The sequence below is a fragment of the Nomascus leucogenys genome, unplaced genomic scaffold, assembly GCF_006542625.1.
Source record: "Nomascus leucogenys isolate Asia unplaced genomic scaffold, Asia_NLE_v1 000140F_95782_qpd_obj, whole genome shotgun sequence".
NCBI classification, from domain to species: Eukaryota; Metazoa; Chordata; class Mammalia; order Primates; family Hylobatidae; genus Nomascus; species Nomascus leucogenys.
Genome location: NW_022096851.1, coordinates 69241 through 94205, shown reverse-complemented (window position 1 = coordinate 94205; position 24965 = coordinate 69241). Strand labels below are relative to the sequence as shown.

The 24965-nt window shown below is 46.3% G+C and overlaps 1 protein-coding gene across 1 annotated transcript; it reads left to right on the top strand.

Moving 5' to 3' along the window:
* Nucleotides 1–4076: 4076 nt before the first annotated feature.
* On the top strand, nt 4077–23966 carry LOC115834064 (frataxin, mitochondrial; the record flags this gene model as incomplete). The annotated part of the gene is made up of 3 exons (XM_030808846.1): nt 4077–4197; nt 15392–15489; nt 23488–23966. Coding segments are annotated over 3 exons (370 nt in total), but the record flags the coding sequence as incomplete, so codon positions are not given.
* Nucleotides 23967–24965: the final 999 nt, after the last annotated feature.

The following is a 24965-nucleotide window of genomic DNA, read 5'->3' as shown; positions in this document are numbered from 1 at the left end:
CAGTGAGCCGAGATCATGCCATTGCACTCCAGCCTGGGTAACAAGAGCGAAACTCCATCTCAAAAAAAAAGGAAAAAAAAAAGAAAGCCTTAGATTCTCCCTTTGACTTTCCGCATTTGTGTAGCCTTTTATCTCCAATGCTCCATTTCATTCCATCTCCTGGCTTACTCTTTTCTTGTCACATGTACTAAAAGCAACAAGAAGCCACCGGTATTCAGGAACATTCTAACTGTCCCCAGAGCTATACCCTCAGTAGGCATACAATTGGCCGTCCAGGTTATCTGAGACCCAGATTTCCAGAGGCTTTGCATGGCTCACAAGGTCTGAAGAACCTCTGAGCCTCCCAGCCTGCGGTGTCTGTTCATTGACTTTGCCACAGTTTCAAAGGGGCACTGCTGCTGCGTGTTTGAGGTTTTTGCTTTGGTGGCATCCATTTCCAGCCTCGGCTTCCAGCATTCCTCCCCAACAGACTCTCTGCCACTTTCCCCTTACTCCTGCTGGCAGTCCTGGGAGGTTGCCTAGGGCCCTTGCAGGATGCCCCAAGTCCAGCAACCTCTGACCTCTGGAAGCACACCCTTGACCTGCCATGTGTAGGAAGACAGCCCACTTCTGCCAGGGCCCAACTCTCTGCTGGCAGGTAGCACCTTCCAACCTCTTCACTTTGGACTTTAAAACTGTCAGGTATAAAGTCGGTCGTGTCCTTATGTTTCTCAAATTCTTCAAGACACATGTCAACCAACCTCTCCTACGCATTCTCTGCAGCTCACTCTCAAAACACACCCTTTCTCTCCAGCTCACTCTCAAAACACACCCTATCAGGCCAACCACTCTTTTTAAAGGACAGCTCCTCCCCAGTCCAGTCAGGTAGCCTTCCCCACATTGTATCCTGGAAGTGGGTGATGGACTGGGTGGGGAAGAGGGTCATATGGCAAATCTGTATGTCTTACAGTAATTGTCTAGCAACCCCTGGTGTCTTACTTTAGGCCCCTTGGAAACTTTCAGATAGTGGAGTTGTCTGATACATATCTTATAACCTACAGATATTAATATATCCTCACAGGGGCACAAAAGCTCTTACAAGGATATTTATTATAATAATATTTTTATTGTTATAATTTACATGCCATAAAACTCACCATTTTAAAATGTAGAATGCAAGGGTTTTTAGTATATTCACAAGATTGTGCAGCTGTCACTACTGTCTAATTCCAGAACATTTTCATTATTCCAGAAGGAAACCCTATTCGTATTAGCAATCACTCCCCGATTCCGCCTTTCCCTAAAACCCAGCAATTACTAATCTACTTTCTGTCTCTGTGGATTAAAGTAATTTTTTTTTTTTTTTTTTTTGTTTTTTTGTTTTTTGTTTTTTGAGACGGAGTCTCGCTCTGTCGCCCAGGCTGGAGTGCAGTGGCACAATCTCGGCTCACTGCAAGCTCCGCCTCCCGGGTTCACGCCATTCTCCTGCCTCAGCCTCTCCGTGTAGCTGGGACTACAGGCGCCCGCCACCACGCCCGGCTAATTTTTTGTATTTTTAGTAGAGACGGGGTTTCACCGTGGTCTCGATCTCCTGACCTCGTGATCCGCCCGCCTCGGCCTCCCAAAGTGCTGGGATTACAAGCGTGAGCCACCGCGCCCGGCCCTAAAGTAATTTTAAATTTGAAAAATAGTATCTATAAGGAAATGTATCCAGTCGCAAGCATACAGCTTGATGAATTTGTAAAAATTGAACAGTCCTATGAACATACCCTATAAGCTCAAGACATAGAATGTTACCAGCCCCTGCAAGCAAGCTTCCTGCTCACTTGTAGTCATTAACCCCTCCCTCTTTTCCTTCTAGTCATTAACCCCTCAGAGTAACTATTCTGATTACCAATAGCATAGATTAGTTCTGCCTGTTTTTTTACTTTATATAAACTGTCTCATTAAATATAAACATGTTTGTGTATACTTGTGCATTTCTGTCACAATGATGTTTGTGAGACTCATCCGTGCTGTTCCTATAGACAGTTCTATTTTGCAGTGTAGTATTCCATTGCATGAATATACGCGATTTGTCTATGATATTACGAAGGAATACTTGGGCAGTTTCCAGCTTGGGGCTATAGGATGGTTATGATACAAATATTTTAGTATAGTACATGTCTTTTGGTGAACCTGGGTACACATTTCTGTTGCATATACCACCTAAGAGTGGAATTGATGGGTCATAGCATGTAAATGCATTCAACTTTAGTAGATACTGTCCAACAGTTTTCCAGAGTGATTGTCCAACTTACTTGCCTATCAGCAGTATCTGAAAAGTCTAGTTGCTCCTTTTCTCCGCCAATTCTTTTTTATTTTATTTCATTTTACTTTAAAGACAGGGTTCCACTTTGTCACCCAGGATGGAATGCAATGGCACTATCACGGCTCAATGCAGCCTTGACCTCCCTGGCTCGGGTGATCCCTCCCACCTCAGGCTCCTGAGCAGCTGGAACTCCAGGCATGTCCCACGCCCAGCTAATTTTTTAATTTTTTGTAGAGACGGGGGTCTCTGTTGTCTCAGACTCCTGGGTTCCAGTGATCCTTCTCCCTTGGCCTCCCGAAGTTCTGGTATCACAGGCATGAGCCACTGCACCCGGCCCATGGCCAGCTCTTGATATGACCTGTCTCTTTCTTTTCTTTTTTTTTTTTAATGTGAGAAGTGTTAAATAATCTTTCTTTGATATTATACATAAACCACACTAAAATGTCTTCCACTAAGTAAAGCGAACCATTTTAGATACAGAAAATTCTAATTAGATTGGCATAGTTAAGGCCAAAAATAGAAAGTTGACATTGCTACCTTATCTTCAGCCCTTGCCTTTAAGAGGCAAATGAACACAAACTACAGGTGAATCTTGCTTGGTTCTGAGACAGTGACGGAATTTCCCCCAGTATTTACATATATTTATATAACCAGTTACATAAATCTAAATATTAAAAAAATCTCCAATAGATTTTAAGATGGCATTCACCATCTTTGTGAAAAGTTGAACATTACTAATGAAATCTGATCATGCCTTTAGAAGGATAAACAGTGATAGCATTTACTGAATCAGAATAACTGTTTTTTGGTTTTTTTTTCTTTTGAGATGGAGTTTTGCTCTTGTTGCCCAGGCTGGAGTGCAGTGGTGCCACCTTGGCTCACTGCAACCTCCGGCCCATGGATTCAGGCGATTATCCTGCCTCAGCCTCCCGAGTAGCTGGGATTAAAGGCTCACCCCACCATGCCCAGCTAATTTTTGTATTTTTAGTACAGACAAGGTTTCACTATGTCGGCCAGGCTGGTCTCAAACTCCTGACAGGTGATCCACCCGCCTCGGCCTCCCAAAATGCTAGGGTTACAGGCGTGAGCCACCAGGCCCAGGCTTTTTTTTTTTTTTTTCCTTTTTTTGATACAGAGTCTCACTCTGTCACCCGGGCTGGAGTGCAGTAGCACAATGTCAGCTCACTGCAACCTGCACCTCTTTGGTTTCAGCGATTCTCCTGTCTCAGCCTCCCAAGTAGCTGGGAACTACAGGCATGCACCACAAGCCCAGCTAATTTTTGTATTTTTAGTCGAGACAGGGTTTTGCCATATTGGCCTGGCTAGTTTCGAGCTCCTGACCTCAGGTGAGCCGCCCACCTCAGCCTCCCAAAGTGCTGGGATTACAGGCGTGAGCCACTGCGCTGCCTGGCCCACAAAGGACTATTAATTGTAGTTGCCTCTGGGAATGGGGGCTGCCTGCTTCTTTCTGTAACCCCTTCTGTGCTGTTTAAATTTTTACTTTGGGCCGGGCACGGTGCCTCATGCCTGTAATCCTAACATTTCGAGAGGCTGAGGCATGTGGTGGATCACTTGATGTCATGAGTTCAGACCAGCCACTGCGCTCCAGCCTGGGTGACAGAGTGAGACTCTGTCTCAAAAAAAAAGAAAAGAAAGAAAAACTTTTAATTTGTACATGTTATTTTCATCAGTTTAATGAATTTAAATAACAAATGTGTAAATTTGATATTAATAAAATAGAAGCGTTTGGTAATCATATGTTTTGGGTTTTGTGCTTCCCCTGCAGCTCTCTAGATGAGACCACCTATGAAAGACTAGCAGAGGAAACGCTGGACTCTTTAGCAGAGTTTTTTGAAGACCTTGCAGACAAGCCATACACGTTTGAGGACTATGATGTTTCCTTTGGGGTACCTCTTGACTTCTTTTAATTTTTCTGTTTCCCCCTCTAAGAATTTTAGTTCACTAAAATGAATTTCCCTGCAGCAGAGCTAAGCATCAAGTAGCATGGAGTTGTAGGTAGGCTTAAAAGACTAGGGTTCTGGGAGGCGGAGGTTGCAGTGAGCCAAAATCACGCCACTGCACTCCAGCCTGGGTGACAGAGTGAGACTCTGTCATAGACAGATAGATAGATAGATAGATGGATAGAGAGATAAGATAGATAAGATAGATAGGATAGATAGGATAGATAAAGACTAGGCTTCAAGCTGCAGCCCAGCTCTACTAGGCTTGTTGTGACTCTGGGCCAGTCACTCAGCCTCTCTGAGCCTCATTTTCCAGCTTCAGTGGATACCCATGAAGGCAAATCAGAGAGGGGCCTCAGTGTGTATTTATCCAGCAGGCAGGTGGAGGGAACAACAAACTAGACCCATAGTTCTTCAGCAGGGGTAAGATAACTGCCCAAAAGTTATTTAGATTACAAAGGCTGGAGCCCTGCCCCTGTGAGACAGTGATGGGGTGGGTCGGGTGCATTCCTGGGAAGCATATTTTTGAAAGCTCACCTGGGATTCTAATGTGTATCCGTAGGTCTCATTCCTAGAGATCTGGATTACTTGGTCTGGGGTGTGGCATGACCTGGGCAGGGCACTGGGATTTTTAAGTTCCGCAGATGATTCCAGTGTGCAGCTAGGATGAGAACTTGTTTTTGTTTTGTTTTGTTTTGTTTTGTTTTGTTTTGTTTTGTTGAGGGAGTCCCACTCTTTCGCCGAGGTTGGAGTGCAGTGGCGCAATCTCGGCTCACTGCAACCTCCGCTTCCTGAGTTCAAGCAGTTCTCCTGCCTCAGCCTCCAGAGTAGATGGGATGACAGGCCCCGGCCACCGCACCCGGCTTTTTTGTATTTTAGTAAAGACAGGGTTTCACCATGTTGGTTAGGCTGGTCTCAATCTCCTGACCTCAAATGGTCCACTCACCTCAGCCTTCCAAAGTGTTAGGATTACAGGTATGAGCCACCAGGTCCAGCCTGGTGTGAGAACTGAGTTGGATGAAACATTAGCCCCAGATCCTAGAAGCCAGGGAAGTGCTGGTGTTTATCGACTGGCCACCAGGTGGCAGATTTGGGCAAGGGTCTGCCTATGGGTTTAGAATTATTGCTTAGGCCTTAGAGTCTTTTTTGCCAGCGGGAGAAAATCCCTTGAAGAGAGTTTTCTGGGTTGGTTGGTTGGTTGGTTTGTCTGTCTGTTTGTTTGTTTGTTTGTTTGTTTGTTCATTTGTTTGTTTTTTGAGACGGAGTCTCCCTCTGTTATTCAGGCTGGAGTGCAGTGGCACAATCTCACTGCAGCCTCTGCCTCTCGGGTTCGATCAATTCTCCTGCCTCAACCTTCTGAGTAGCTGGAATTACAGGCACATTCCCCCACACCCAGCTAATTTTTGTATTTTTAGTAGAGACAGTGTTTCACCACATTGGCCAAGCTGGTTATGAACTCCTGAACTCAAGTAATCCTCCCACCTCAGCCTGCCAATGTGCTGGGATTACAGGTGTGAGCCACGGCGCCCAGCCCCTCAAAGATGTTAATCCTCTTGATGGCAATTAACTAATACCAGGAAATGTCACGAAGCATGCATTGTGGATTCAGTCATGGAATTGTTGAGGACAATCAGCCATCAGACTAAAGCGATAGAAATGGTGTTGGAAATTGCAGCGGGAGCACTGGATGGAGAAGGCACTCCACATGATGGAGCAGGCAACCAAGTCTTAGAGAAGGTATCAAGCCAGACTATAAGGACAGTGAGGGAACTGAAAAAATAAAAGCAATGGGGCAGGGAAGGATTGAATGCCTTCCAAGTAGATTCAGTAATTGCTGTCAGCAGCAAAAAATGCAGTAGTGCCTGGGCAGGGCTTTAAAAGTGCTTGCACAGGCAGCCTTAGAGGGCTGGGCTGCTTGGGAACTCTTACAAACTGACCTGCCAGCTTGAGCATCCACAGCCTGATGAGACGTGGGGGAGTTAAGGGCCTCCTCTCCCCTAGCCTCTACTACAGCCTGTAACTGCAGGGAAACCAAGTCGCAGGCTAAACTCTGCCCACACATGCAGACATTGATTAGCAAGCCCTGCAAACAGTCATGAAACCTGTTTTTATAGGATTAGTGAAGCCCCAGTTTGACCAGAGTACTTTGCATGAATGTTTTGTTAGAAGCAACTGTGCCAGTATTCTGGCAGCTGCATTTGGTTTACTTCTTTTTTTTTTTGAGTTGAAGCCTGGCTCTGTCACCCGGCCTGGAGTGCAGTTGTGCAATCTCAGCTCATTGCAACCTCTGCCTCCCAGGTTCAGGCGATTCTCCTGCCTCAGACTCCTGAGTAGCTGGGCTTGCAGACATGTGCCACAATACAGGGCTAATTTTTGTATTTTTAGTAGAAATGGGGTCTCACCATGTTGGCCAGGCTGGTCTCAAATTTCTGACCTCAAGTGATCCACCCGCTTCAGCCTCCCAAAGTGTTGGGTTAACAGGCGTGAGCCACGGCACCTGGCAAAAGTTGTCATTTGGTTTACTTCTATTGAACTGAAAAAGTCACAAATATATTTATATTTAATTAAATATATTTATATAAAAATGTAGCATTTATTATTATTATTTTCAGAGACAGGGCCTCGCTCTGTCACCCAGGCTGGAGTGCAGTGGCACAATCATAGCTCACTGCAGCCTCAAACTTCTGGGCTCAACTGATCCTTCCACCTCAGCCTCCCTAGTAGCTGGGACTGCAGGCACATGCCACCATACTCGGCTAATTATTTTATTTTATTTATGGGTCTCACTATGTTTCCCAGGCTGGTCTCAAACTCCTGGCCTCAAGCGATTCTCTCCCCTCGGCCTCCCAAAGCACCAGGATTACAGGTGTGTGCCACCACACCCAGACACAAACCTGTAAATTTAGAAAGGAGGACTATTTCTAAAGAGGGTCCCACTACCTACAGGCAGGAAGCAGAACCGCTGGCGATAACTGAAAAACAAGCACTTCCAAGAAGGGGCAAAGGGAACATGAATTTATGCTGAGTGGTGCAGCTAAGCATACATATTCAGCAGATTATGGGAGGATCTATGAATCTTCACAAAGGGATGGTGCAGGCATGCGGAGTAAGCTAATGTGTGCAGCGTGTCTCCCATGTTCACTTTAGGCAGAAACTGAAATGTATTACAGGGCAACAAAATGAGACTGCATATCTGCATAGACCGAGCTATCTGGTAGGCTGAAGCAGGAGGATCACTTAAGCCCGGGAGTTTGAGGCAGCTGTGAGCCATGATCGCACCACTGTTCTGCGGCCGGGGTGACAGGGCAAGACCCTGTCTTAGACCTCTCTGTCATCAGTGGTTATCAGGAAGGAATGCTAGTCAGTTGTGCTGAAACCACTAAAAAGGAAGGGCAGAATTAGGTGATTGGTTGATACCAGTGGTGAAGTGAGTCTTTTTTTTTTTTTCTTTTTAAGATGGAGTCTCGTTCTGTTGCCCAGGCTGGAGTGTAGTGGCACGATCTTGGCTCACCACAACCTCCGCCTCCTGGGTTCAAGCGATTCTCTTGCCTCAGCCTCCCGAGTAGCTGGGATTATAGGCGCCTGCCACCACGCCTGGCTAATTTTTTTATATTTTTAGTAGAGAGGGGGTTTTGCCATGTTGTCAGGCTAGTCTTGAACTCCTGACCTCAGGTAATCCACCTGCTTCGGCCTCCCAAAGTGCTGGGATTACAGGCATGAGCCACCACACGTGGCCTGAAGTTAGTCTTTTGAAAGGGCTAGTTTCTGTTTAGCCCTTCGGGGGAAAAGAAACTAATGGCAGTTAGGGAGGGAGTAGAATGAGGTCTGTTTGAACTCCTTTCGCATCATGGCCAAAACCTAAAATTTTTTTAGGTATCTCTGGGCTCCCCTTGGCCAAAAGATGGTTTGTTGAGTCAGTTGGGAGCTTAGAATTTTAGTTTTATTTCTCATATCATTGAATCAATTTGAACCAGGCGACAAAACCTTCTGCTCCCAGTAGCGGGTCAGAGAACCTTCCTGATTCCTGCCCTGAGAGTGTCTCTCTGAAGACAACATTAGGCTGGTAGGCTTTGCAGAATCTGCAACCCATTCTTTCAAAGGAAGAGATGCCTATATTTTTCTAGCCAATTCATATACTTTGAGTATCACTCATGGGCAAAATTATTTCTAACAAATCATTTACTAATTAGCAAATGCTTAAGTGTAGATTTAGAAAGCTAAAGATATATAGTGGCTGCCATCTATAGTTTGGACTTGTGATTAACTACATTGAAATGCTAACTCTGTACCCTAGAGTTTGAATTCCTGATTAGAGTCCTGCAGGTGCTAACTAATTTACGTATTTCATGTTTTATAATATTATTACTTGAGCTTTGTGGGAGGGCAGTCTTTTCCTCCCCTGAGACATAGCTGGAAGTTACCTCCTTTGTGAAGCCTTCCTAGATACTCCAAGCAGTCACGGTCCTTCCTTTCTCCCTTGCCCAGCACTCTGAGGATGACTCTGTGGAGCACTGATCCCTCTGTGTTATAATTGTCCATTTACACGTCATTTACCACCTATAATACACTGAGTTCCTCGACAGCAGGGACACTGTCTGTTCTTTGATCCCAGTGTCTGGAACACTGCCAAGTATGCAGTAGGGACTTAATAAATATTGATTCATGTGTAAATGAGGCTTTTCCAAAACATGCTTTCATTGATGCCTCTCAGCATTTATACACCTTTTACCAACTCGCTACTGGCCAAGTAGACAAATGAAAGCAGTAATCCAGATACACCCAAGAGGATATCTGTTCTTTTTTCTCCCTGTGGAGTGGGAGACTTAAGTGGCTTCTTAACTGGTGTGTCATCTGATCAAGTGGTCCAGGTAACAGGTGGATGCCCATGTCTGGCCCCGGGCTTCACCCCTTACTGGCACTGGTCATTACAGAAGACACTCTACCAGAGCTGAAAGGACCTCTTCTCACTAGGCAGCTGTGGGGTCTGCTCTCCTTAACCTAGTGAAATCTGCCTGGAGACTGTTAGAGTCACCACGCTACCTGAAGTTACCTCCAAGCTGCCCTCTTTTTTTTCCCAGGTGGAGTCCCGGCCTCTTAGATATTTTAATAAGGATTTGCTTGTTGACATGTTCTTTATTCACTAAGGTGTCAGCATATTACTGTCTTAGAGCTGAGGGTTCTTCATCTTTTTTGGATCAGGACCTCCCTCTAAGAATCTGATGACTGCTCTGGTCCCTCTCTCAATAAAAACTTCCATGCTCGCCTGTTTTAAAAAAAAACAAAAAACTTTAAACAAATTAAATTTAACAGAGTTTTATTGAGCAAAGGGTGATTCATAAATCGGGAAGGCTGCAACCAGAATAGGTTCAGAGAGACTCCATGGTGTGCCACGTGGTTGGAGAGGATTTAGGATTTATACACAGAAAAAGGAAAGTGACATGCAGAAAGTGAAAGTGAGAGCCTGGTGTGGTGCCTCATGCCTGTAATCCCAGCACTTTGGGAGGCCGAGGCGGGCGGATCATGAGGTCAGGAGATCGAGACCATCCTGGCTAACACGGTGAAACCCCGTCTCTACTAAAAATGCAAAAAATTAGCCAGGTGTGGTGGTGGGCACCTGTAGTCCAAGCTACTTGGGAGGCTGAGGCAGGAGAATGGTGTGAACCTGGGAGGCGGAGCTTGCAGTGAGCCAGGATTGCACCACTGCACTCCAGCCTGGGTGACAGAGTGAGACTTCGTCTTAAAAAAAAAAAAAGAAAAGAAAAAGGAAAATGAAAGTGAGGTACAGAAACAGCCAGGTTGGTTACAGCTTGGTGTTTGCCTTAAACATGGTTTGAACAGATGGCCGCCTTTGATTAGCCAGAACTCAGTGATTGGTACAAGAGTAGATTGCAGTTCACTATGTACAGAGAAGCCCTTAGATCCAAACGTAAAACGTGTAAGGAGGCCGTTTTAGCTACGCTTAACACACTCAGGAGTACCATTCCACCTTCTGGCTGGAAGTGTTTGCAGTCCCCTGAGACCACTTAATCCCAAGTTAAAAACCCCTGCTCCGAGGCAGCATCTTTTTTTTTTTTTGAGACAGATCTCACTCTGTCGCCCAGGCTGGAGCACAGTGGCACGATGTCGGCTCACTACAACCACCACCTCCTGGGCTCAAGGGATTCCCTTGCCTCAGCCTCCCGAGTAGCTGGGATTACAGGCGTGCACCACTATGTCCAGCTAATTTTTTTTTTGTATTTTTAGTAGAGATGGGGTTTCACCATGTTGGCCTGGCTGGTCTCGAACTCTTGACCTCAAGTGATCCACCTGCCTTGGCCTCCCAAAGTGCTGGCATTAGAGGTGTGATGGGCCAGGTGTCACTGCTCCTGGCCCAGTGAGGCACCATCTCATTGGATATGGAGACAAAGGATCTGGCTTAGCATCCTGGATTTGTATTTTCTTTCCAAGAGTCCTTAAGTGATATCTAACTTTTGCAAGCTGCAGGTTCCTCAGCTATGAAATGAGTGACATTAACCTCCTCTCTTCAGATTTATAAGAGGGTCAATTAAAATGACATACGTAAAAGTGCATCCTAGCAAGTTGGTATCTACTTTAGAAATGAAGGAGGTCATATGTATGTGAAGTCTCCAGACCCAACATGCCATCTTACATGTGTCTATTTCTACAAGTGACCTGGTGACAACAGTAATTGCTATTTTTGCTCCTACGTGGGTAGGGCTGATCTTGACAAGGAGGAGTCAATAAGACTCACCAGCTGTGGCCACTGTCTGTGCTGATTGGCTAGTGCCTGTGTCTCAGAAACTGCTACATATTTTGACTATTCCCTCTGCACTTAAGGGCATGCACACTCCCAAAATAGACTCAAATTGTCTAAGGAATAATAATGATGATGAAGAGAAAGCCCTCTTTATCTGGTCTATTTGTAGTCAGTTCCGAAAGCATTAAGAATTTCTGCGGAACTAATGCGGCTAGTTTCTTTCCTGTCACCACTTTCCTTCCGAAACAGTTTCAAGATCTGTGGGGGAAAAAGCCTAATTACGGTGAACAGACTGGTGGGAGGAAGTTGAACATTGGGGTTTTCTGCCCTGTGTAACCTTGCCCTAAGTTGGGCAGATGGTATCACACTACCTGGTCATCATCTGCTCATTCACTATTTGACCAGTTGGTCATTCATTCCCAAATGTCCTTTTTGCAGGAGGGGTGGAGGTGCTAGACCTGCAGATGCTAGCAGGAGAAGACAAATCTCCTGCTGCCAAGGTGCTTAAAGGAGCGGAGGTCAGGGGACAAGCAAGCAGTCAGGCAGCTCTGAATGCAGAGGCAGGAAGCACCACGAGGCAGTGGGACCCACAGAGGGGTAGCAGGGTAGAGGTGAGTGGGTCTCATGTTGGGAGGGAGGAAGTTGACTGCAGAGAAGGTGCCAGGGGGTGAAAATAGCTTGAGAGCTGTGGAGCTAGAAGGTCTCTCACATTTGCTTATTAATATGCCCTTTGCAAAAGAGTGGCCCGATGCCTGGAGTCACTCAAAAGATTTCCAATTCCAATAAGAAAAAGTCGATTTGGGCTTCAGTGGTTGCATGTGCACCCCCTGATTTGCTGTGTGCTGAGGCACTGTGGTGATGGACTCAAGTGCGGGGACCTTGAGCACGCATCTGCCCCTAGTTCTTGCCCTGAGTCCTCGAAGGAGGCAGGAGAGACATCATGGGAGACAGGCGCCGCTGATCAGTGATGAGATCAGACCTGGAACTGGCATCTTATACTCAGTCCTCTGCCCTTTCTGTTGGATTGTGGCCCCCCCAGTATAGGGTGCCACACACAACTGGAGCATTTAAGGGCCACAAAGAGGACAAATTACCAATGATTGTGTGTTGATTCTTTGAGCTCATTATCTCATGGAAATATAATTTATAAAACTCTGTATGGGATGAGTGGGAAATAGGGAGTGAATATTAACGGGTGCAGGGTTTCTTTTTGGGACAATGGAAGTAGCTGGAATTAGATAGTGGTGATGTTTGCCCACTTTGTGAAATACTAAAAACTCCTGAATTGTCCAGTTTTAAGGAACTTTTATTTATTTGTTTTTGAGACAACTTCTCTGTGTCACCCAGGCTGAAGTGTGGTGGCGTGATTACCGGTTATTGCAGCCTCAATCTCTGAGGCTCAAGCGATTCTCCCACCTCAGCCTACCAAGTAGATGTGACAATAGGTGTGCACCACCACACCCAGCGAATTTGTAATTTTTTGTAAAAACAAGGTTTTACCGTGTTGTCCAGTCTGGTCTTGAACTCCTGGGCCCAAGCGATCCTCCTGCCTTGCGCTCCCAAAGTGCCAGGATTACAAGCATTAGTCACCACATGCAGCCTCAGTTTTAAGAAACTTTTAAATAAATGAAATATAGTCATACCAAAATAGTAAAAATGGGTTTCAGGAAAAAGAATGTTTTTTAAACAAACTTATGTGTAGTATAATCCTAGCCCTTTTAAAAAAATGCTTTCAAAAACTGGCAGTCAACTCATAAAAGGACAAATACTTATGATTCCACTCATGAAGTAGTCAAAGATAGTCAAAAATCATAGAAACACCACCATAAATGTATATTTTTTATTTTCAATTAAAAAAAAGATGAGTCAAAATCAGAAACAGAGAGTAGACAGGCGGTTACTAAGGGCTGTGGGATGGGGAAATTAGTGTCTAATGGGCATAGAGTTTCAGTGTTACAAGGTGAAAAGTTCTAGAGTTATGCTGCCCAGCAGTGTGAATATACTTTATTGTTCTGTACACTTAAAATGGTTAATATGGTAAATTTAGCGTTATGTGCTTTTTACTATAGTAAAATTAAAAAAAATAAAATTGGGGTCGAGTGCAGTAGCTCACACCTGTAACATAATCCCAGCACTTTGGGAGGCCGAGAGGTGGGAGGATCACTTGAGGCCAGAAGTTTGAAACCAGCCTGGTCAATATAGCGAGACCTCATCTCTGCAAAAGAAAAATGTTAAAATTAGACAGGTGTGGTGCCTGTAGTCCCAGCTCTCCGGAGGCAGGGAGTGAGTCAGAGGATCACTTGAGCATAGGGGTTTGAGGCTGCAGTGAGCCATGATCCTGCTACTGCTGCAGCCTGAGCACCAGAGCAAGACCCTGTTGTAAAAACAAACAAAAACTGGCAGCTGATACCTGAGAGTGAATATCTTTTATTGCTGGTTAATGGGATCGAGAGAATGCTTCATGTTATAGAAAGAACAGTGTCTTTGGACCCACACAGACCTGGATTTAAGATTAGCTCCGCCAATTACTAAGTACTCTTTACTATGAACCTCTGTGTTCCTCGTCTGTGAAACTGGAATAACGAATCCTACCGCCGACAATTGTAGTCAAGTTGGAAACAGTTTACACAAAGTGCCAAACACCAAGCCTGGCACAGTAGGAACTGAGTAAATAGTGGTTAATATTTTTATCAGTGTCTGTATTGCTGACGTCTCCATCATTTCTATACATTTGTTTTTGAATCGGAAAAAGATGTTATTTTAAAAAAATAACCCAGTAATGCCCCTTGTCCCATTCCTATCGGTTATATTATTATTGTTACTACCCTCTGGAATTTCAATAGCTCTTTGTTTTTTGGGTTTTTTGTTTTGTTTTGCTTTGCTTTTGAGACAGGGTCTCACTCTGTCGCCCAGTCTGGAATGTACTGGTGTGATCTCAGCTCACTGCAGCCTCAACCTCCTGGGCTCAGGCGATCCTCCCACTTCAGCCTCCCAAGTAGCTGGGACCACAGGCGCATGCCACCACACTTGGCTGATTTTTGCATTTTTAGGAGAGACAGGGTTTTGCCGTATTGCCTGGGCCGGTCTGGAACTCCTGGGCTCAAGCCATCTACCTGCCTCGGCCTCCCAAAGTGCTGGAATTTCAGGCGTGAGCCATGCCTGGCCTAAATAGCTCTCTGTATTTGCAAAAGTGTGTTATAAGAATCATTCAGAGCCTCTCGATTGGTTGGAGGCTGTAGAATGCACAGAAAAAGGCTGCCGCCGCCGTGTATCTCTGCAAGTCATGCACACAATGGGGAACAGCAGGCTCCACCCTGCTTACCAGTTCCAATACAGAGAACTAGCCCTGTAGCTGTTTCTTTCATATCTCACCCATTCTAAAGAGACCACAGGCTTTAGAAGTAAAGGACTCTTGTTGAAAGAACGTTTTCAAATTTAAATGAACATTTAGTGGTCAAAGATGGACCAACTAGTCTTTTGAAGAATTCAAGGCTCTTTAGAGAAAAATAAAGCCTTGGAGGAGTATCTGAGAAGCTTGTTAGATGCCTGGGAAGAGTCTGGAAAAAAAAAAACTTCATCTTGAGTTTCTGCCTTCTACCAACGGAGCTGAAGCTAATGCTCTTCTAATACAAGCAAAGCAGATGGTTTGCATACTTCCTTTCCTTCCTTTTACTTCTTCTGTAATAGACTTGTCATGTCTGATGTTTGGGCTGACGTGGTACTCTAATAGAGTTAGAGTCTGCGTTTTTTTATGTCCTCTAGTATGTTCTGGTTGATGGTTGAGGGCAACAAACCAGCAGTCCCAGATGCCAGCCTCAAGGCCTCAGGGTGGTCACTTAACTCTCCGAGCTTCATCACCGTTCTCACCTTGCAGACCTCACAGGGAACAGGGAAAGCTCTGAGATACAACATCATTATGATTAATCCTATTGTGATTCTGAAAGCAAAGCTCTTCCTCCACAAACTTCTATTTCTAAATACTCAAAGACATTTCTGGCCGGGCGCAGTGGCTCACACCTGTAATCCCAGCACTTTGGGAGGCCGAGGTGGGCGGATCATGATCTCTACTAAAAATACAAAAAATTAGCCGGGCGCGGTGGCGGGCGCCTGTAGTCCCAGCTACTCGGGAGGCTGAGGCAGGAGAATGGCGTGAACCCGGGAGGCAGAGCTTGCAGTGAGCCGAGATAGTGCCACTGCAATCTGGCCTGGCGAAAGAGTGAGACTCCGTCTCAAAAAAAAAAAAAAAAAAAAAAGACATTTCTTTATGGTGTATTTTGTGTACTTGTAGAAATGGAAAGTGTTGAGATAAAACATGAAGCAATGATGATGAAGTGCTTTTTCTTGTTTTAATTTCTTCATGCTTTTTTCCACCTAATCCCCTAGAGTGGCGTCTTAACTGTTAAACTGGGTGGAGATCTAGGAACCTACGTGATCAACAAGCAGACGCCAAACAAGCAAATCTGGCTATCTTCTCCATCCAGGTATGTAGGTATGTTCAGAAGTCAACATATGTAATTCTTAAAGACTTCCGAAATGCGACATTGTGGACCATTTAAGAAATGTCGGCTGAGCATGGTGGCTCACACCTGTAATCCCAACACTTTGAGAAGCTGAGGTAGGAGGATCACTTGAGGACAGGAGTTCAGAACCAACCTGGGCAACATAGTGAGTCCCTGTTTCTGTAAAGAAAAGAAAAATAAATTCACGGCTGGGTGCGGGCTCGCACCTGTGATCCCAGCACTTTGGGAGGCCAAGGCCTGTGGATCACTTGAGCTCAGGAGTTTGAGACCAGCCTGGGCAATGTCACAAAGCCCCACCTCTACTAAAAATATAAAAATTAGCCAGGTGTGGTGACACACGCCTATAGTCCCAACTACTTGGAAGGCTGAGGTTCAGCCTCAGCCTGAGCCCAGGAGGTGGAGGTTGCAGTGAGCCAAGATCGCGCCACTACACTCCAGCCTGGGCAACAGGGCCAGATCCTGTCCCAAAAAAAAAAGTCACCATCTTACGTTACCATCCTTATAAGTGAGCCTTTCCTGATATTTTGCAGACTGTCTCATTCTCAGTAGAAAAGTTTAGTTATATAATTTCTCCCTGCTGACAATTTGGATACTGTAAGCAGGCATCAGGATATTAAGGAGATCTGAAGTGAGTAGCTTATAACTTTTCCAAATCCAGCCTAGACAGTTTTCCTCTATTAAATTATTGCCCTGGCATTAAAAAAAGCTACGTTTGACCTTGTAGCATTTGAACAAGTTGCACTTTGTCTTCAAAGCAAGTTAAAGTTTGACCTCTACTTGTTTTGAGCCTCTCAGGTAAAGGGTTATTTGAATTCCCTTTGCAGGATGGGGTTGTGTATCCTTTGGAGGTGGTAGAATGTTTTATAGTGCTGCTTCACGGCATTTAATCCCTCCTGCCTTTTCCATAGATGTGCTTTCAATCTAGAGGAATAAAAGATTGTGTTGGAGACACAATGTGGCCTGCAAAGCATTTGAAAGCCTGAGAACATGCAGGGTGAGACGTCCCTCATCCCTCAGCAGCCTGGCTGCTGAAGTGGTTGTAAGAAAGTAAAAGAGAAATGCCCACAAAAAGCTCTCAGATCCAGTCATTCATCAGCACTTCCAAAGAGAGCATGTTGACTGTGAATTGGGAAAGGGCCAGATAAAACCAGCATAGAATTCTTTGAAAGACTAACGGTGTTTGCATTTTTTAAAAATTATAACCTTACTCTACCCCCTAACATTGACATCATTTTTAGGCAATTAATATTATACCATTTATTATTCTGTGATCTCTAATGCTTTGTTCAGAATAAATAGTGTTGTTTCCTTTCCCCACACTCTCATCCAGGAAGTGTGCTAGAGTTCAACAAAAACAGCGCTAGAAATCACTGTCATTCTAGGAAGGCCCTAATTCACAGATTGTATTGGTTTTTAGACCCAGTTAGTGTGCTGGAGGTTGGAGTATTTTAACCTCTGTGGGCCAACTAGCCTCTGTGGCCTCAGTCATTCTTCCTGACCCTGGCTGTGCTTGAGCCTGTGTATTCTTATCCTTCCTCTCCGGGGGAACGAAGTGGATCAGCTCAGTCCAGCGATCACTTTTGGGGATCAGTGGCTTTGTAGATATCGGGCAGGCACTTACCCCAAAAGAACTTTCCCCATATCTGGAGGCTGAAAACGTCCATATCGTATTTTTTTTTTTTTTTTTTTTTTTGAGACGGAGTCTCGCTCTGTCGCCCAGGCTGGAGTGCAGTGGCGCCATCTCGGCTCACTGCAAGCTCCGCCTCCCGGGTTCACGCCATTCTCCTGCCTCAGCCTCTCCGAGTAGCTGGGATTACAGGCGCCCGCCACCACGCCCGGCTAATTTTTTGTATTTTTAGTAGACACAGGGTTTCACCGTGTTAGCCAGGATGGTCTCGATCTCCTGACCTCGTGATCCGCCCGCCTCGGCCTCCCAAAGTGCTGGGATGACAAGCGTGAGCCACCGCGCCCGGCGTCCATATCGTATTTGGACACACTGTCCAGCAACAGGCTCTTGCCCTAGCTGTGTTCAGTAGCATGGGAATTTGGAAAGATCTGCTGAGCATGCCGTTTACTGTCACAGATACTATCTTCCTCAAAAAAAAAAAAAATAATAATAATTATATATATATATATGGGGTGGGGGGAAAGAGTGAGACTGGGTAAGACTGAAGAGGTGCCTTGGCCGGAGCAGGCCACACCCGGAGACCACAGGCTTCCGGGTCCACTTCCGGCCCCTCCCCTTCCTGCGCCCAGTTTCCGGCAGATCCAGAGTGGCCGCCGGCGGATGGGAGTCGGGGGGAGGCAGAGAAGCGGGGCCTGAGGACAACCTCTCAGTGCTTCTGTGGGAAGTGGCGGCAAGACGGCAGCTCCCAGCGGGGGATGGAGGCCGAGTCAGTCTGCTGGTCGCTGGAGGCCAGGACGCTGCGCCACAAAGCCGGCCCGCTCCGGGCCCGCACCACCAGGGGGGCTCTCCCCGCTCCCGGCCTACTGCCCACACAGACTGCGGGGTTCCGGGGGAGCAGGACCCAGGCCGTCCCGCGCCTGTCTTCTTGGAAGAAGGAGGCCGGAGCGTGGGAGCGCCGTGTAGCTGTGCCTGCAAAGGCACAGGATTCCGCGGGAAGATCCCGCAGCTTCGGGCCGTCGTCATTGTTTTTATACCTTTGGCAAATGGCATGACCAGACACACGGTAATGTCTGGAGAAACCTCTGTAGAGGAGCAGGACGTTGTGGACGTGCTGTGGCCCGGACAGTGGCTGCCGAGCAATTGGAGCCTGCACCCGCCCAACTTGGCCAAAGAAGCCCTCATGCTGTCTGTGGAAAAGATTTCTAGAAGCTGTTGTGGCAATAACAAAGCCTCAAAAAAAAAACAAAAAAAAACATAAAATTATCAACAATAAAGATCATCCTTGAGTCTGATTTGAAAAGTAGGGTGAAACTCTGCGGAGGCATTCTACTGGCAAGATACCACCCTCATAGCCAGATCTGCAGGTCCCATCCGTCATGCCAGGGAAAATGCTCCATTCACTATTCCTCAGCTTCTGCTTCTGGTTTCAGAGGTCTGAGTATTGGAGGCGCTTTAAAGCGAGAAGGGTCTTTACCCACTTGCTCTTTTTCACAGATGTGAATATGAAGGTCCAGTGGGGAAAGTGACATGTCCTGAGTCAGAGTAGAGTCAACAAGAAAACGGGACCAAAAATGACAGCCTCTAGTGTATAATGGGCATTGATGAGCTACTGGAAATACAGAGATGAAGAAAACACAGTCCCATCTTCAAGGAGCTCAATCTAGCAAGGGAGACAGACTCTTTGTAGGTGGGACCAGGCTTCCCTGCAGCAGAAGGAAGCTTGAAATTGGTAACGAGCCTCAGCAGGAACAGAGGCAGGCCACCAAGCTACGTTGAGAGGATTGCATGTGGACACGGGGCTATGACTTGGCCCTGCTTTGACCTACTAGCTGTGCTGTAGGGCCAGGTGGGGCCTGGAGTGGCCTGTGCTAAGGGGCTACTGTGAGCTCTTTCCACTGCCCCAAGGCATTGCATAAATAATGTCACTTTCTGTTTGCACATCAAAATCGGGGACACAATTTTCTAGAACATGGGGTGCCTTCCCTCCCCCGAGCCCAGCAGAAGGTCTACAGTGACTGATGGGCCCTTGTTTTTGTTTGAGACGGAACACCCCACAGGGTTCCGAGTGGTCATTTGTGGCCCACAGGCCACTGGCAAATGGAGGCAGAGCTGCGGAGCCCTCGGGAGCCACAGAGGGCCTGCTGGCTGCCACGACATGCCAACTCAGCTGCTGTTGGCCCTCCTGTGGGCGGCAGTGCTAGTGATGTGCAGAATCCTGGGACTAGTGCCAAGGAACCTATAGATACCCTGGGTGACCCAGGCGTGCACTGCTGTGGTGGCCTTCATGGTCAGAAGATGACACGCTGAGAAGGGGAGAATCAGCCAGGTTGAGATCCACAGAAAGGCCAGCACCGCAGGCTGGTGGTGGTCTTATGTCGACCATGCCAGAGGCCAGTCCTTGACTGCTCCAAACCCTCTGCTCAAGGGTTCCAAATGAAATGAGCAGGTCCTCCTGTCAGGACCTAGGTTAGTTTCTGAAAAAGCATGAAAAGCAGGCCTCCTGAACTTCCCCGAATGACTGATGCAAAGCGCGTCCTGAATGCTTCACAGCACCATGGAGAGGATCTTCAGGGGCAAACTGCAGACTGTCTGAATGATGGCACTGACCGTCAGCAAACCGCAGAACTGCCTGACCAAGAAATTGCGAGACAGAAGCAATGCTTGCAGGCAAAGAAGACGAATGGGCCAGACACAGTGGCTCACACCTGTAATCCCAGCACTTTGGGAGGCTGAGGCAGGCGGATCACTTGAGGTCGGGAGTTTGAGACCAGCCTGGGCAACATGGTGAAACCCTGTCTGTACTAAAAATACAAAAAATTCACCAGGCATGGTGGCGGGCACCTGTAATCCCAGCTACTCTGGAGGCTGAGACAGGAAAATCATTTGAACCCAGGAGGCGAAGGTTGTAACGAGCTGAAATCGTGCGTGCCACAGCACTCCATCCTGGGCAACAGAGTGAGTCTGTCTCAAAAAAAGGAGAAGAAGGAAAGGCCAAGGCAGGAATGAAACAGGCCATGAATGTTGCAGTGAAGCAACTGGCCTCCCCGTGCTAAGCGGCTACTGTAAGTTCTTTCCACTCACCCAAGACATTGCATAAATAATGTCACTTTCTGACACCCACCCCACTGAATGTCCTGCCTCTGCTCAAGGGTGGTATGATAGGGACTTGGCAGTGGAGGGGAACAGGGAAGCCAGACATAGTGGTCCCCCACCTTCCCAGCTACAAGTCCTTCTGAAGAGTGTGGATGACAATGGTGACCTTAGGTGCATCTTTCTAATGTCCTGAGGGGGCAATTGTAGAAGCAAACATGCAAATGTGGTAAGAAATCCAAAGGAGTAAAGAGCTAGGGGAGTAGGCCTCTGCAGGGTGCAAGGGCACGGCTGGAGACGGAGCTCCCGAGGCTGCAGCTGATGCTGCCCGCTCTGCCGGAACTGCACCAAAAACGTGATGAGGCCATATCAGGAGTCCACGGAGGAGGACACCTACTGCCCGACCTCTAGCAGAGACTAAGCAAGGTGCATGAAAACTTGAACTGCATGTGTCACACCCATGACCACTACAAGAAGATGGCCCAAAACCTGGCCCAGGAATTGAAGAAAGACACTTCCAGTTTTCAGAGGGAGATTCTTTGCTGTAAGAAAACGGCCCAGGGGGCAGGCACGGTAGCTCACACCTGTAATCCTAGCACTTTGGGAAGCTGAGGCAGGCAGATGGCTTGAGCTCAGGAGTTCCAGACCAGCTTGGGAACATGGTGAAACCCTGTCTCTACCAAAAATACAAAAATTAGCTGGGTGTGGTGATGCATGCCTGTGGTCCCAGCTACTCGGGAGGCTGAGGTGGAAGGATTGCTTGAGCCTGTGGGGCGGAGGTTGCAGTGAGCTGAGATTGCACCACTGCACTCCAGCCTAGGTGACACAGTGAGACCCCATCTCAAAAAAAGAAAAAAGAAAGAAAGAAAACGGCCCAGGAAGGCTGGAGGGCCGCCGTGTCCATTGAGAGAGTGCTCCAGGCACTCCAAAAAGAAAATGACCACAACAGGAAGAAACCGGCTGACTATGAGACTAAGTTCCAACCTTTTACAAGTGGCCTTTGGCTCCTGGCGCCCCGCCCACAGCTGATGGGCCCAGAAGTGCTAGGGGGACCGTGGGCCGCCAGGGCCCCCAGGAGGGAGGCAGGTAACGATGTGAGGGCTTGGGTCCAGAGCACCAGGTGGTTTGATTCTGTTTTCTCTGTACCTGGGTCCTGATTGCCCAGAGACTCGGGGGAACACCAGCCAGTGCTGCTGCCTTTAAAGCACTTTTGATTGATCTCTTGTTAATTTAGCAACGGTTATTGGTTGATGCTGCAGTTGCCCGTATTGAAGTTTGATTGATAGTGTTAGGATGGTAAGGCACTATTTTTCAAATAAAGGTTGTTTAATATAAAAAAAAATTTTGTTTTTTTCCTCTCAGCTGTTCACATTGGGTCAAATCATCTTTCATCTGGCTGCATTTCTGATTTTTGTTTTGTTTTGTTTTTTCTTAATTTTATTTATTTTTAATTAATAATAATTTTTCTTTTGTCAACATGGGGTCTCACTTTGTTGCCTAGGTTGGTCTCAAACTCGTGGCTTCAAGCAGTCCTCCCACGTCAGCCTCCCAAAGTGCTGGGGTTATGGGTGTGAGCCACTGCAGCGGCCTGTTTTTTTTGTTTTGTTTTGTTTTGTTTTTAAGTTGACTACTTTTCAGGTCCTGTGAAATCAGCAGTCTTTCGTCCCACCTTGCCCACCCTGAAGAGGTTGCAGAATAAAGGAGAGTTCTAGGGACACTTGGGCATTAGTGCCTGTGCTCCGAGCACCTCAGGCAGTGTGGAGGGGTCTGGAGGTTACTCAGGCTCTGCCTGGGAACCCAATAGCAGTATCAGAGTATAGGGCCAAGGGGACGGTCCTTGGGCTTGGTGTGGTTTATTAGTCCTTTTCCTGTGACCCTGATGGTTTGGTTCAGTCATTTTTATCTCCATACTGGGAACAGGTTCAAGCCCCAGCATTTGGTTGATAATGCAGGAATCCTTGATACTTTTATTGCCCAGGCTTCCCTTCCTGGTGACCTCCTCCTAGCCTCAGTCTTTGGAAAAGCCCTCCTCGAGTGCTCAGGCAGACTCAGGTGCCCTTTCTTCTGGGCTCCCGAGCACTCTATTCTTACCTCCATCAAGGTGCCACATGCACCAGTGTTATCTGCTGCCATGGCCACTCATCCATGAGGCCATGAGGAAGTAGAATGTACATCTGGTGTAAGAAGACATGGCAGAAGCCAGCCTCCAATCTCTCCACACGAATACGGCATTCCCAAAACAACGTGCATGTGCCGTTATTCACTGGATGGGCTTGTGGTGGGTGAACTAGCCCACCAGGCTCTCAATGTCGTGAATTTAACATTGAATTAAGAAAAATATTTTTTAAAAATAATAGTTTAGGTGATTGCTGGGGTGCTAGGAGAGGAAGGAATGGGGAATAACTGTTTAATGGGTATAGTTGGCTTTCTGTATCTGTGGGTTCCACATCTGATTCAACCAACCGTGGATCAAAATATTTGAAAATAAAAAACAATAAAACAACAAAAATGATACGAATAAAAACCAATATAACAACTATTAACAGCATTTACATTGTACTAGGCATTATAAGCAATCTAGAGATGACTTAAAGCGTACAGAAGGATGTGCCTAGGTTAGATGCATGTATTGTACCATTTCATATCAGGGACTTGAGTACCCACGGATTTTGGTATCTGCAGATCCTGGAACCCCTTCTCCATGGATACCAAGGAGCAACAGCACTGGGTCTCCTTTTAGGGTGATGCAGATGTTTTGAAGCTAGACAGAGGCAGTGGTTGCACAACATCGTAAATGTACTAAATGCCACCAAATTATTCATTTTTAAATGGCTAATGTGTTATGTGAATTTCACCTTAACAACTAATAATATTATAGGTAAGGCACAAGTTACATCAGTGGCACAAAAATGGCCCTAATTTTTAAAACACTGCTTTAGCATAGCAGGTATCACATGTGAGGTAGCAAAAGCTGGAGATCAAAGTGTGATGCCTGGAGACTTATCAGTAGGGTCAAATATTTTTTCAGGTTTTGAGAATCATTCTTGGAATTGTTCCAGAAGATATATTGTATAACTCTTCTTAGATGCTAAGATAAGAAGGCAGATATACACTATGGCTCATTTTGTGTTATTTTCTAGAGCTTTACTCCAGTCAATTTCTTGGGGGCAGCATTTGTGGAATCAGTGGTTCATCTGAAGGGCTGTGCTCTGGAATTACTATGTATTTGTTTTCTCTTCCAGTGGACCTAAGCGTTATGACTGGACTGGGAAAAACTGGGTGTACTCCCACGACGGCGTGTCCCTCCATGAGCTGCTGGCCACAGAGCTCACTAAAGCCTTAAAAACCAAACTGGACTTGTCTTCCTTGGCCTATTCCGGAAAAGATGCTTGATGCCCAGCCCTGTTTTAAGGACATTAAAAGCTATCAGGCCAAGACCCCAGCTTCATTATGCAGCTGAGGTCTGTTTTTTTTGTTGCTGTTGTTTATCTATTTTCATTCCTGCTTTTGAGGACAGTTGGGCTATGTGTCACAGCTCTTTCTTGCCTCCTACCTTGCCCCCAAGTTCTGATTTTTAATTTCTGTGGAAGATTTTTTGGATTGTCTGATTTCTTCCCTCACATTATATCCCTTGTCTTTTATAATGTCTTATGCCTATACCTGAATATAACAGCCTTTAAAAAAGCAAAATAAGAAGAAGGAAAAATTCCAGGAGGAAAAATGAATTGTCTTCAGTCTTCATTCTTTGAAGGATTTACTGCAAGAAGTACATGAGGAGCAGCTGGTCAACCTGCTCACTTTTTCTGTCTCCAAATGAGACACATTAAAGGGTAGCCTACAAATGTTTTCAGGCTTCTTTCAAAGTGTAAGCACTTCTGCGCTCTTTAGCATCGAAGTGTCGAAAGCAACTCACATGGGAAGACCATTTCTTATTTGTACTTTGTGACTGCCAAGGTGTGGCCTGCACTGGGTTGTCCAGGGAGACCTAGTGCTGTTTCTCCCACATATTCACATATGTGTCTGTGTGTATATATATTTTTTCAATTTAAAGGTTAGTATGGAATCAGCTGCTACCAGAATGCAAAAAATCTTCCAAAGACAAGAAAAGAGGAAAAAAAGCGGTTTTCATGAGCTGAGTGATGTAGCGTAATAAACAAAATCATGGAGCAGAGGAGGTGCCTTGTAAACATGAAGGGGCAGATAAAGGAAAGAGATACTCATGTTGATAAAGAGAACCCTGATCGTAGACATAGTTCAGCCCCAAAGTAGTTGTCCCTTTGTGGACAAGTTTCCCAAACTCCTTGGACCTCTGCTTCCCCATCTGTTAAATGAGAGGATAGAGTATGGTTGATTCCTAGCATTCAGTGGTCCTGTCAAGCAGCCTAACAGGCTAGTTCTAATTCCTATTGGGTAGATGAGGGGATGACAAAGAACAGTTGTTTTTTTTTTTTTTTTTGAGACAGAGTCTCGCTCTGTCACCCAGGCTGGAGTGCAGTGGCGCAGTCTCGGCTCACTGCAAGCTCCGCCTCCCGGGTTCACGCCATTCTCCTGCCTCAGCCTCTCCGAGTAGCTGGGACTACAGGCGCCCGCCACCATGCCCAGCTAAATTGTTGTATTTTTAGTAGAGACGGGGTTTCACCGTGGTCTCGATCTCCTGACCTCGTGATCTGCCCGCCTCGGCCTCCCAAAGTGCTAGGATTACAAGCGTGAGCCACTGCGC